Source organism: Vespa velutina, chromosome 11, assembly GCF_912470025.1.
Source record: "Vespa velutina chromosome 11, iVesVel2.1, whole genome shotgun sequence".
Lineage (NCBI taxonomy): Eukaryota > Metazoa > Arthropoda > Insecta > Hymenoptera > Vespidae > Vespa > Vespa velutina.
The window spans coordinates 4298009-4311601 of record NC_062198.1 but is presented as its reverse complement, the minus strand read 5'-3'; the positions used below and the strand labels follow the sequence as shown (position 1 = coordinate 4311601).

The window sequence follows — 13593 nt, the reverse complement described above, 5'->3', positions numbered from 1 at the left end:
AAGAAAAAGAAAAAAAAGAAAGAATCTCTTTTATATCTACGAGAAAGTCGATAGTCGTCGCATAAAATCCTTTAATTTTTCTTTCTTACAAATTCTCTCGTTCTACGTACTTTCCCGAGAGATTAAATGGTACGAAACAAAGATAGAAAAATAGAGACACGACAGTCTAGGGTAGATCGTGAAGGGACATCGAGAAAAAGTAGTAGAGGTGGGGATGCGGATGAAAAGAAATTGCGTTTCGGAGCCGAGCACTTTAGGGAGAGCCGAGGATCGAGTTGGAGCAAAGAAGGGGAAAATGGTAGATATAGAAAGAAAAAGAGGGTGAGGATGTACATCCGCAAGAGACGCAGAGGCGTGTGCACTCTCCTGATGAGGAATTGAATGGAGGGCGAAAGCCACCCTCGAAAGGAGCGAGCCGTCGGGCATTCTCTCCCTGTTATTTTCTCATTTTGAACGGGTAGAGCTTTCTCTCGCGACGTACGCCGATTCCTCTCGCCCTTTGTCGTTCTTTTCGCGTGCAACATCCCAAAACAAAGACTAGGCCGAGTGGCAACGTTTCTTCTCTTCTTATTTCATCTCTCTTTCTTTTTCTCTCTCTCTCTCTCTCTCTCTCTCTCTCTCTCTCTCTCTTTCCTATTCCGTAATCTGCCAAAGAAAAAAAAAGAAAAAATAATCGGAAGAAAAGAAACAGAACTTCGATGCTTGAAAATTCTTCGTTCAGTCTTCACTTTTTTATTTTGTTTTATTTTATTTTATTCATTTATTTATTTATTTTTCTTTTCTTTTTTTTTTTTTTTTCGTTAATCCATAATTACCGATTGTTTTAATGACAAGACTTCGATTTCATTGTCGCGTTTCGTTTTATGTTTATAATATGAACCATGTCCATTGATCTTCCAAAAGGTACCTATGAGCTCGTTGAAAAGTAAATGTGTACATAACACACACACACACATATATATATGTATATATATTATATGCAATTCGCGGCCATCTCATATACATTTGTTCATAACTAATCCCCGTCTGATGCGTAACGAGCGCGAGCCGTCCTCTTGGTGGCAATTAATTTATGTTAAAGTCATACAAATTAATGAAACGCTCACGTACGCGTGACACCACCGACATTTTATCGTCGATCCATTAACGCCTACCATTTGGATCATTCCTCCTGTTCTGCATTATCATTCGCTTTGTAACGAGCTTTATTTTTTTTTTTCTTTTCTTTTCTTTTTTTTTCTTTTTTTTTAATTTTTTTCTTTTTTTGCTTCAACGTTAACCGAGAAAAATTGTTAACGATGATCAACGATTGATCATCGTTTTTTCTTTTCTTTCTTGTTTTTTTTTCTTTTCTTTTTTTTTTTTTTTTCGTTCTTTTATTCGACGCTTTTTTTCGTTACCTCGACGCTCGTTCTCCAATTAATCATCGACGAGGCCGACCTCGACCGGTTGACCTCTTTGGCGGGTCGCGTCAACAGAAGTTCGACCTCCGATCTCGCAAGAAATTCATAATCCTCAATCGTGACCGAACGGGCTCCTTCGCATGCAACAAATTTAGATTAATTCTTTTGTTATTTTTATAGGTCAATAAACGTATAAAAATATAAACGTAAAATTTGACTATTTCAAATCTTTCAACGTTTATTATTTCTCAATTATTTAAATCAACGTTGATTTTTATTAAAAATTCCACCTGAATATCATATATTTTCTATTGCAATCTTATACAAAGTTTTTAACTCTGATAGAAAATGTATATAAATCGATATTGATCTATCACTTATTGCATTATATAAAAGGCAATTACCTCGAGTAATATCAATTGCATGTATTCTTTACGTCTATGTCATCCTGACATCACAATAATTTTATCGTTATATTACAATCGAATGGAACGTATTCGTGCTTATGACCGTTGTTAGAGTAAATAGTTTCCTTCTTTTCTTTTTTCTTTTTTGTGTTTTTTTTTTTTGTTTTTTTTTCTTTTTTTTTTTTTTCTTTTTTTTTTTACGTAACGCCATTTATCCTCATACGTATTATTGTAATTGCAATTTACGTGGTTCGTTTATCGATTTCTTTAGAACTAGTAATAATTTTAATGACACGTTGAAACGTTGATTTCCATTGAAATTAATTTCATTGCAGGTGTAACTTGGTTAATAATTCTTAATTATTTTCCACTCGCTAGATTGTTTCGTATAGGTTTCGAAATGAAGGAAAGATATTTGTGGGATGAATTACGTATAAAATTATTTTCATAAATACATATCAAAAAAAAATGAAAAAAAAATAAAAAGAAAGAAAGAAAAAACGGAAACGTAACTGTGACATCCTCACTGACTTCAGGATTTCTTTCAGGTCTCCAGCCAGCCAGTACCAAAGCACAGCCAACGTCTATTGGCAAGTCCCACAGACCCAGTTCCGGCGTTCTACCTCAGGGTCATACCCCGGGACCCGGGCCAGGTGGCCAACAAAACAACAGAAGTTTTGCCGCGGCTTTGAGGAACCTAGCGAAACAAGCAGGACCGGCTCCTCAGGAAGAGGAACCCCGTGCCAGTCCCAAGAATCGGGCTCCACCTCCTCTGGTCAGAGGTCCTTCTCCTGCCAAGGTGAGTGATCGCCTTGTACGACCTTCCAGTCTTTTATTTTCTTCTTCTCTTTTTCACTTACTTCCGTCCATTCTTCTTATCCCTTTTTGGTATCCTTTTTCTTTCTTTTTTTCTTACCGGAGTGAACGTACTCGAAGTATAGGCTACGACGACAAAGCACTTTCTCGTCGTCGAGTTCTTTGTACAAAGACAATGTATATGTCTCTGTAAAGGTAAAAGAATTTATGTCGGTGCAACAGTTCGGATGGAGACCTTAAATGTATTTATAATATGCGTAAGAGAGTTTAGTAATCTTTGTAGAATCTGGATACAGGAATGAACTTTGCAAATGCTAAATTTCCTAAAGATCGAACGGTCGTTCCTATAAAATTCAATATTCTCTAGGAAAGAGAAGAAGAATGTAAAGTCAAAGTCTTTTGATAGTATAAGCTAGTGAAAGAGAATCTTCAATCATGGCTCGATATGAAGAAAACGTTCATTCTACTGGAAGAGAGTAGAGAAGCTCGATTTGGTATAATCGAAAGATCAAAGCTTAATTTCCCATTTCTTTTAATTCTATTCTCGTAATTCTCATGAATATATTTTCTTTTTTCTTTTAGCGAAAGACAACTGTCGTATATTAAACGTCTATTAAATAATCATCTTAAACATTTTTTCTTTACTATAATAATATTTCATTGATAATAAATGTGTATAATATAAGTTCGATTTGATTTGCAGGAACGAACGTCGCACGAAAGAAGGCCGGAAGAGGTACCCTCTTTGTACACGACTGCCAGACCTACTGAAACTAGCAAACATAGCGTGACTGCAGCAGCTTCCGAATTGTTGGCTCGTTCCGGTTTCCAACCCTATCGACCTGAACACCATCCGGCCCATGCTCCGCCTGCCTTTGCTTTGGATCCTGCTGCTTACAACCCTTATCACCATGGTCTTTATCCACCACCACATCTGCAGCACGCTTATAGGTAAATACTTCGATGTATTAATCGAGAATATACTAATGATTTTCTGAAATCTATATTAGATTTTAATCGACGATATAACATTGGAATCATTTCTCCTTTTTTTTATTTTTGTTCACAGGTTAGAAGAACAATTGTATTTGGAACGATGCGGGATGTTGAGACCACCGTTATTTCCTGGACTACCGTCGTATCCCCTTTATGGGTTAAGATACAGTCCAGACATGCTCCCACCTGCTTCGTTGGGACTGATGTCACCGGTGATGCACGAGCGGTAAGTAACAAAACCAAAGTCGACTACTATCGACTTCGTCTCGTTTCTTTAATAAAATCTGTTGAAAATCTAGATATCTCTCAACGTTCTTGAGATTTAACGAAGCGACGTTTCTCGTTTCAGGTTGAAATTGGAAGAGGAGCACAGGCTGAGACAAGCGCGGGAACAGCAGGCTGCTATACGAGAGGAGGAAGAGAGGAGAAGAGCAGCACGAAGCACTGCTTCCTCTGCCCCGGTACCCGCACCTACACCTGCATCCACCGATACTGCAGGTGAGCGAGTCGCTCCACCCCCCACAGCCTTTCATTAAAAAGAAAGCGTCACACGAAATCGCCAAGATCGCTCATTAACGCGTGAAACCTCTCTTTTCGTCGCTGGCTGCTCTAGATTGATAAAACGAAAAGGAACAAAAACAAAAACAAAAACAAACACACACACACACCACACATACACACACACACACACCTCCCAAAAAAATATCGCGCGACTACTCTCTTTCGCCTTAAATGCTTAACTTATATCCAATCCTCTCCGATATAATCTATCTTTCTCTGTTTCTATCTCTTATTCCCATCTCATCCCAAACCTAATCGCGTAAAAACGATCACCGTAAGTATTTTCCTACGTTCGAACCATCGACAATCGAGATTTTTTTTTTTTTTTTTTATCTATTTTAAAACGAAATAATCTATGTTCCATTTTCCACGTTGTTCTTTTTTTTTTATCTTCATCTTTTATTCTTCTCCCCCCCCCCCCACCACCCCTCTCTTTTTTTTCTCTCTTTCTCTCCGTTCTCGCTTTTTGCCTCAGAAACATCATCAAGACAAACTCGATGTTTTATACAATGAGTTGTCCTTTCAACATTCTCTTTATTAATCATTAATCTCGTTAATTTTATTATTAATCTTGAAATAAATTAATAAAGTATATATCGGTGCCAAGCGATCGTTCTCTTATTAAGGAATTTTGTTAGTATAACGTAGTACAAGAATCTTCGAGTAAAAGATGAAAAAAGAAGGAAAAGAAAAATGTCCTATATGCTGCGAAAATAAAAAAAAAGAAAAAGAAAAAAAAAAGAAAAACAAAAAAAAGAAGAGAAGAGAAAAGAAAAAAAAAAGGAAAAGAAAAAAAAAAGAAAAGAAAATTTCAATCGACTTGTGTTTCGAGCGAGAAAAGAAATAAATTAGACGAAACAACTGACGAAGCCAAGCGAGGAGAAGTCGTTGTAGAATATATTTGACTGTGACAGAAGTTTCAAAGAAACGAGGAAAAAAAACATACTACGCTTCTAATTTTAATCTAGATATAATTAAACGAGAAAATAAAAAAGAATATAGTCATAGTTAATTGTTTCTTATGGAGGTCAGAATAATATTTTTTAGATAAGCGCACAGCTCGACGATCTAGTTAAGCCTAACGTTCGTTCTTTGACTTTTCTTTCTTTTTTATATTATTTCCTTTTCTTTTTTTTTTTTTTTTTTTCTTTTCTATTTTTCTTTTTTATTTTCTTTTTTCCACTTTTTTATTGTCTTTTTTTTTTATTTTTCTATTTTTTTTTCTTTTTTTTTTCTTTTTTTTTTTTTTTTATTTTCATTTATTTACCTTATTTTTTTTTTCTTCTTCTTCTTTTTTCTTCTTTCTTCTTTCTGAGAGAGAAGTTCAAAGTAGAACAGTTGGCCTCGCGACGGTCCTGGGTGCTCTCGATCGATTTTAGTGTACTTTAAAAATACTACTTCTATTCTTTTGTTCTTCGTTTCTTTGTGAAAGAAAGAGAGCGTAAAAACCATCTCTGCCTAACCCTTTACGATCTCGAATTTCTTAGGGTTGGGACTGACTGAAACGCGATCAATTTCTTAAGGCCCGATTTAGCGAATTGTTCAGTTCTCACTGCGGACCGAAGTCAGACTTATTCAAAACATTTTGTCGCTAACTTTTATTAGATATCAAGACGAATAATCTAAGTCGGCCTTCGGTCGGCCGTTACCTATTGTCTATATCATGTTCCAAAAATCACTTTGTAGTACTCGAATAAGACCTCTGAATGTACAATTACAGGTTCGTTATATAATTAATCGTTTTATAGTTATATTAAACGTCGCAAATGGCGAAACTTAAACATAAGAGTGCACGCCTTTCGAAGAAGGGCTGATTTTTGTTGAATTCTTCATTCTAATTCAAAAAAAAAAAAAAAAAAAAAAAGGAGAGACAATGTTATTGCGCGTTAGGATTATCTCATTCTTTTTTTTTTCTTTTGTCTTTTTTTTTCTTTTTTTTTCTTTATTTTTTTTTTTTTTTCGTCATACCATTTATACGTTAAACATTGTTTCTTTTAATTAGATTATAATTTTCTTTCTTCTTTCCCATATCAGAGAATCTTTGTATAGATGTATACTATAAAAAAAAAAGAAAAAAAAATTTGCATATACTTTACGCAAATTCTTGAAAATTAACATCGTACAAATTGTACGAATACAAAAATAATGATCGGTGGTCACATCAGTCGTCGTAAGTTATTTGTTCATCCTTTGTTTTCTTTCCCTTGTATATTCTAAAGGTCGATGATCGTGTAGTGCTCGTCTTTTACTAATCTGGTGGTGAACCTTTATCAAGTAATTTCTTATTCGTTAAATTAGGTAGCAGGCATTTGTTGTAATACGTGCCAAGACAATTAGACGAAACACCGATTAAATAATCAGTAATCTCATATACGTATATACTAAAAAGTATATATATATAAATATATTAAAATGTGTGTATATATATATATGTACATATATATATATATGTATATATGTATATATATATACACACCTTTCCAGGCGCAATGCACTCTTGCGTATTAGTTCCCGCAACTGTTTTAGAAATTTTTGCAAATAATCGCTAAATGTCGAAATAATTTCCCTTAATTGTAGTTAAACACGTTGCTCCTAATACTGACTGAATCCACCGATGTATATAACTTTATCACACATATTCTTTTGTCAAAATTATACCATTTTTATATAATTTATTATGTAAACATGTATATTTGGACTACAATTGAAAAATAAATATTGCAAAAAAATTTGATCAAAATTCTGATTGTACTTGGAATTCTTGACCCTCGCATCATTTTCTGAAACAGTTTTGGGGAAGATTCGATTAATGTTAGTCTGCACTTGTCATTCGGACAACGGTTATTAGAGCGTCATCACCATTATCCATAAAAATACATTGGCATTGCTTTTTAATCTTGGCTAAATGATGGTGACTAGCGATCGTCGCCTTCAATCAGCGTATTAGATAGTTTTATTTATTCGTAATCTTAGATATCTATTGTAAATAATCGTAAACGGAAATCATCCCCAATACTTCGAAGCGATTAGATTCAAATATCTTCTATAGCAACTAAAGAGAATATGGATCCCTAAGGTAAGTCGAAGTAGACAATGTGCCATACCTCAAAAGGATAGCGTTACCCTCTCAACAACCATCGTATACCGGCATCTCAACAAATAAGCTTAAATTCTACCTCGTTTCTAACAGCGCTAGCGAAACTTCTGAATTATGTTAAACATTTGCGAAATGCGGAAGATCTTTAGCTTTTGCCATATTAGAACATATAACAAAAACGAAACACGTCGACTATGTATATATATATATATATATATATATATATATATATATTTTAAAGATAGATATCATTAACGCTTCTCCTCACGTAGTTAATAGAAAGAATTTTGAATAAAAATCAAATCACCCAGGGGCTCTTATCTCGGCTCAATCCGAAATAATCGGCAATCGTTCGATCGATTAAATTCAAGCGTAGAACGGTAGACGAATGGAGGGTTACCAAGCACTGTGTTCGGGATTTGTTCCAGCTAGGAAGCCGACCATAGCGGTTCAGATGCACAGCGAGCGGGAGCGTGAACGGGAGAACAGCAGAGACAGGCCGAATAGTAACAGTGCAAACAGCAACAATGCAAGCGGCAATAACGGTGTTGTTCCTGGTAGCGGTGGTCATCATCAGTCAAGAAAAGACGAGTCATCGTCAACGGTACAAGCAACTGTTCCGCAAGTACAGCCCCCACCACCACCACCACCACCACCAGCATCGGATCCATCAGCAGTAGCAGCAGTAGCAGCAGCAGCGAGCATCTACCATTCTCGTTTGCCACCCTTTCCAAGCCCAGCAGCACCAATCGGGCCATCCTCTCTGGGCTCGGCTTCCATATGCTCCGTTAGTTCCGCTCCAATCCCTCCTCCTCTTGGAAGCACGTTAACTCCCCTGAACCTTGGACCACCTCCTCCGGCGATTAGCACAGCGCCGATCGGTCCACCTCCTATACCTTCGATACCTCCAATTTCATCCTTAACCGCAGGAGTAATAGGGCCACCACCGCCACTAAGCATGCCCCTGGCACCTATTATCTCTATACCTTCTCTCCACCTTCCCCCAGTGCCGTCGAGTACCATTCATTCTAGTCAGCATACAGCCACGATAATGAGTAGCGCGACGACCACGGTCACAAGTTCTATATATTATCAGCAACAGCATCAACAACAAACTCAACAACCGGTGCAGCATCAGCAACGTACGAGTAACACAAGCTGCACCACTACCATTAATTCCTTGTCGAACAATAATACGATGACAACTCACGCAACCCATACCTTGCCTACTCCAGGTGCCACACCATCCTCCTTGAACTCCATGAATCATGTATCCCTAACGCGCAAGTCTCCGCCGTTGCTGCACGGTGTTCACGTGTCCAGGAACAAGGAAGTAGTGTCGACAACGAACACCACAACTAGTACACCGAGCATAACAACGACCACAACTTCAATCACGACTACCACTGTACCGTCCACGACCACGACGACGACTAGCTCTTCTACGACGATGCAGCCGGCCTTCGTTAGACCATTCGAGGATTCTTTCCGGTCCAGTGTGAAGCCACAGCAAAGACCCACTATAAACTGTCACAATCATAGTATAGCTAATCAGATAAATCATCAGGAACCGACGTTGAAGTCATCAGCTACATCAACAACTTCTGCGTCCGTCGTGGGCCAATTGCAAGTGCAAGAAAACTCGTCGTTGGATAACGGCAAATCGGCGAATCTTCAACAGCCGATTCCTTACCCACCTCAATTCCATCATCCCCACATACCTGTCCCCCATTTGCCAAGTCTTTATAAGCCACCGCACTTTTCAACATCGACGCATCAACATCAGCATCATCCATCGAACAAGATGAGCATACAAACATTGAGCGGCAACGGTGGAAACGTCACGAGTAATAACGCAAACATCGTCAGCAATACGAACAACAACAAGCAGCAGAATTCCTATTCTATTGGAGAGTATCAACAAACGTCGCAACTCGTGCCACAGAGAAACGAGAGTGCGCCGTTGAGTCTAGTTAATTGTACATCCAGCGACAAAGTCCAAATTCAGATAAGTAATAGTTATGGCAACGGTAACTGCGTTGCATCTAATACTCCAAAAATTAGCAATCATACAAATAATCATCACAAAAGTAACATGGACATTGCCGTTGCTAAAGAAAATAAACACAATGTGAGCAATGAAAAGAACACAACTGAGATTCACAACAAACAACAGCTGCAGCAGCAACAGCAGCAGTTGCAGCAACAACAACAGCAGCAGCAGCAACAACAACAGCAGCAGCAGCAACAGCAACAACAGCAGCAGCAGCAGCAACAACAACAGCAGCAGCAGCAGCAACAACAACAACAGCAGCAGCAGCAGCAGCAACAACAGCAGCAGCAGCAGCAGCAGCAACAACAACAACAACAACAACAACAACAACAACAACAACAGCCAACGAAACAGAATCACGTAGTTACAAACATATTACAGGAGAAAACCCTAGCTCCACATTTGAACTACGAACAGGGAAAGGGACCGCCGGCTCTATCCTTTCATCCGGCGGAATTCAGTCAGAATGAGAAACAAGAGTATAGCAGGCCCGACGTCGAACCACAAAAAGGCCAAAATGACCCGAACATAATGTCCACATTACCGTTTCAACCGAGTTTTAAGTTCAGTATAAGCGAGATCGCGCAGAAGCCTATTGATACAAGTCATTTAATGCAGAGCATCAAGTCTGAAGAGGTATTGCGTACCTGTCAGAACGTTTCGAACGTTCTTCTCCAGATACCAAAATATCAGGAAAAGCTTTTGAATTTCTCGAACAACGAGCTGAAAACTGCGTTTTGTTTTACCGACAAGTGCAATAATTTGACTGAGATTTCCGTGAAGTGCGAGCCAGCTGTACTGAATGTGCCCGATCTGAGTAAGGCTTTGGTCAAGCAAGAGACGGCCGGTAACAACGAACAGTCTTTTGTCATACCTGAAAAACCAAAAGAATTGACATCTTCATTGGATCTGGCTGAAAAGCGACGAAAAAGGAAGAGGGATAGAAACACAGGGATTACGTGCAGTTCCGATTCGGAAGGCGAGGAAGACAATAAGGAATTGGATCTTTGGATTATTAAAGGTCCACCAGCAAAGTTGCAATATTCCTATAAGAAATTGTCATTCCTCGCGATGTTTGGACTCACTACGTTAAGTACCAGAAACGGTAAGTCATTTATAATCAATTATAAATATTTTAGTTTTTAATTTTCGTTATCAAAATTAACGTTATAATTTTATCTTTTATACAGAGATTGAATTGTGTAAGGTTGAGAAGAGGTATAGACTAAATCCAGACCCGCCGGAACCACCACTCGAGAGTGAGGCTATGATAGAATCCGTGTTACCGATTCCACGTGAACATCCGGATGTTCTACTACAGTCGCCGGATTTCGAACCAAAAGTTGGTTTTCTTAAAACAATAGGTCTCGACGTAATGCCACCTCACAAACGAGACGGTAAGGAATCCAACTGCCCCTTATAAAATTCATTGTTTTATCTTTGTTTTATTAATTATTGATCACGTGACAATTTCAGAAGCCGAGGCGACGTGGCAGTACGTTCTACAAGATCGTAAGAAACGAAAGAGTACGAATTCCGTGACCGTCTACTGCGAAAGAATTGCCAAAGTCTATTCGAAGGATCCTCCACCTTTGCCGAAGCCACCTCAGAAGATGAGACTTTTGGATAAAGTCAAAGTGAAGCATGTTCCGGAACGACCACCTCCTCTTCCACCTCTGGTACCGAATATCGTCTCCATGTATTATCCTACCTTTCCTATGCCAGGCGAAAATGGCGTAAAGCAATACAGCAAAGTCATAGATATCTGTGAAAATACCGATGAACATAGCGAGAAAAAAGAAAAGCCAAGGTGGAATGGTATCGAAGACATCATGCTGGCCTACAGAGAGTATTCGAAAGGTATTCAGACGTATAATGACTTAGATTTTTTTTTTTTTTTTTTTTTTTTTTTTTTTTTCTTCAATTTCTTCCTAAAACGATCGTTTCCTTTTTTAGATAAAGTATTGGAGAGAAGAATTCTAACGGGCGAAACATCAAGATTGGCGGCGCAATCGAACGCATTGCGATCCGAAACAATACAACTCGAACGGAGAATATACGAACTTTTATCAGCTAGAACGGCACTCGATTCTGAGAGACGAGTGCTCAGTGAAAAGATCGAGAGAATTAATGCACTTGTTAGGACTCTTAGGTAGCGATGCATGACGCACAACACGGAAACTCATTCATCTGTGATATTATCGGCGGGTTAAGGGCCGTTGGCATTCGACATACCTTACAAAATGTAGTATGTAGATAAATATAAACGAGTAAAGCAGAAGGGTTACATTGACCAAATGTTTAAAAACTTTAAGTCTTATTTCATGATGAATTTTTCGACTAATTACTGCGAATCCTTGTTCAAGATGAAATTACATAAATAGTAGTCGTTTGTCAATACATTCGACAAAAGAACAATTTGCAAAAGACATTTGTATTTGATGCCAGATACTTTCCATTTTATTCTAACGAAGAGTCATATCAGCGTGTGTAAAATGATATATATATAAATAAATAAATGTAAAAAAAAAAAAACAAAAAAAAAACAAAAAAACAAAAAAACAAAAACAAAATACAAAACTGAATGGAAAAGCAAGCTTAATATCAAGAACCTTTGATGAAAGGTATTTTCTAGTTTTGGCTAACGGCTCTTATTCCACTCTACTATAAATAATTATAATTTGTACCAAACACATAAACATAAATAAATATACATACACACAGACATACACACACACACACACACACACACACACATACACACAAATATGCACACGCACACGCATATACTATTTTAATGAGAAATAGAGAAATCGTATAACTTATTTTATTCTGAGTAATGTGGACTCTAATGTCGAGTTAATCGAAAGCAGTGATGAGAGAAAAACAGTGATGGATCAAAAGTGGGACATGGGATCGAAGGACATAGTTCACCAAATTAGTTGGTGATGTCAATAAAGTCATTGCGAATGTAGATCATGACTTTAACTTTTCTTTATTTTTTTTTTTTTTTTTCTTTTTTTTTTTTTTTTTTTTTTGTTATGTTTAAAATAATAATATCACATATGAGGTGATATAAATTTTACCATATAGTTAAGTTAATATATCAAATAGACTGCGATCACAATGAATTAGATTCTAATGAAACTTTCAGAAAATAGGATCACGCGGTCAATTTTAATTTAATGAAAGTTCACGATAACTCTAGTCCGCGAACATTCATAGAATACAAAATGGAAATACGCTTGATTTAGAGAGCGTAACGAGAACTCCTTCCTTTCGATGTCCACGAGTTACGATATATGTATAACTTGAAGGCCAGCGAATACGAGAAAGTTAACGTAATACAACCACGAGGTACTTAGGTAAAGTGACTTAATTTAAACAAAGAAAGAAGAAGAAGAAGAAGAAGAAAAAAAAAAAAAGAAAAAAAAAAAGAAGAACGTGAGACTTTGTGCGAGCACATTCCACGAAAAATGCTTGATTATCCGATAATCCAACATTCCACGTTCACACTAATCGGATCGTAATGACAATTGAATGTGATTAAAATTGCGAACGGAGAAAAAAAAATATTTTTATTTAACAACGTCATAATTAAAACTCCATTGACTTTGGTATCCTTAACTTATCTAGCTCTGCTCTCTGAGTGCATTAATTGATCATAAACCGTAACAACCCTCAAAATATATAATAAGACGATCGTTTATAATTTCATTGTTTTGTTCATTGAGTGCCTAACATTATCCTACATTTGTAAATATCATTATTTTTATGTATTATATAACAGAAAGAGACCAAAAGCGTCTATCGGTCTCAGTCTGGCCAGGACGAGCCTAGGAGTAAATTGTTGAAAACATGAATATCTCGTGTATGCTTTCTTATCACCTTACATTTTCCTTATCAACATTTATTAGAAAAACATCTTCATTGATTAATTTTATATAGTAGTTTTGTCATATATATATATATATCGAATTTCATTTCTGTTTTTAATCATAACAAATTATTAATAAATAAATTATGTTCATTGTAAAATTTTTCGTATTTGAAGAATATCAATAATATAATATGCAGGTACATTTGATATATGATATATGGCAATTAGAAATTTTTATTGGCGGGAAAATTCAGAGTTAAAAGAATCTCAGATAGGGACAATTTGTTATTTAAAATATTTTAATTTAATTTCTTTCTTTTTTTTTTTTTTTCCTTTTCTTCTTTTTTTCTTTTCTTTTTTTTTTTTCTTCTCTTAAAATA

The 13593-nt window shown here is 36.7% G+C and overlaps 1 protein-coding gene across 3 annotated transcripts in view; it reads left to right on the top strand.

Moving 5' to 3' along the window:
• Positions 1-13196, top strand: part of LOC124953041 — a 79315-nt gene extending 66119 nt beyond the window's left edge. For all 3 annotated transcript variants that reach the window (XM_047503841.1, XM_047503839.1, XM_047503840.1), the window contains exons 9-16: positions 2359-2609; positions 3330-3577; positions 3696-3848; positions 3972-4120; positions 7709-10438; positions 10524-10730; positions 10810-11193; positions 11290-13196. In XM_047503841.1, the coding sequence (XP_047359797.1) occupies positions 2359-2609; positions 3330-3577; positions 3696-3848; positions 3972-4120; positions 7709-10438; positions 10524-10730; positions 10810-11193; positions 11290-11489 (4322 nt within the window). In that variant the 3' untranslated portion in view covers positions 11490-13196. The remainder of the gene's footprint in view (positions 1-2358; positions 2610-3329; positions 3578-3695; positions 3849-3971; positions 4121-7708; positions 10439-10523; positions 10731-10809; positions 11194-11289) is intronic.
• The last annotated feature ends 397 nt before the right edge of the window (positions 13197-13593 follow it).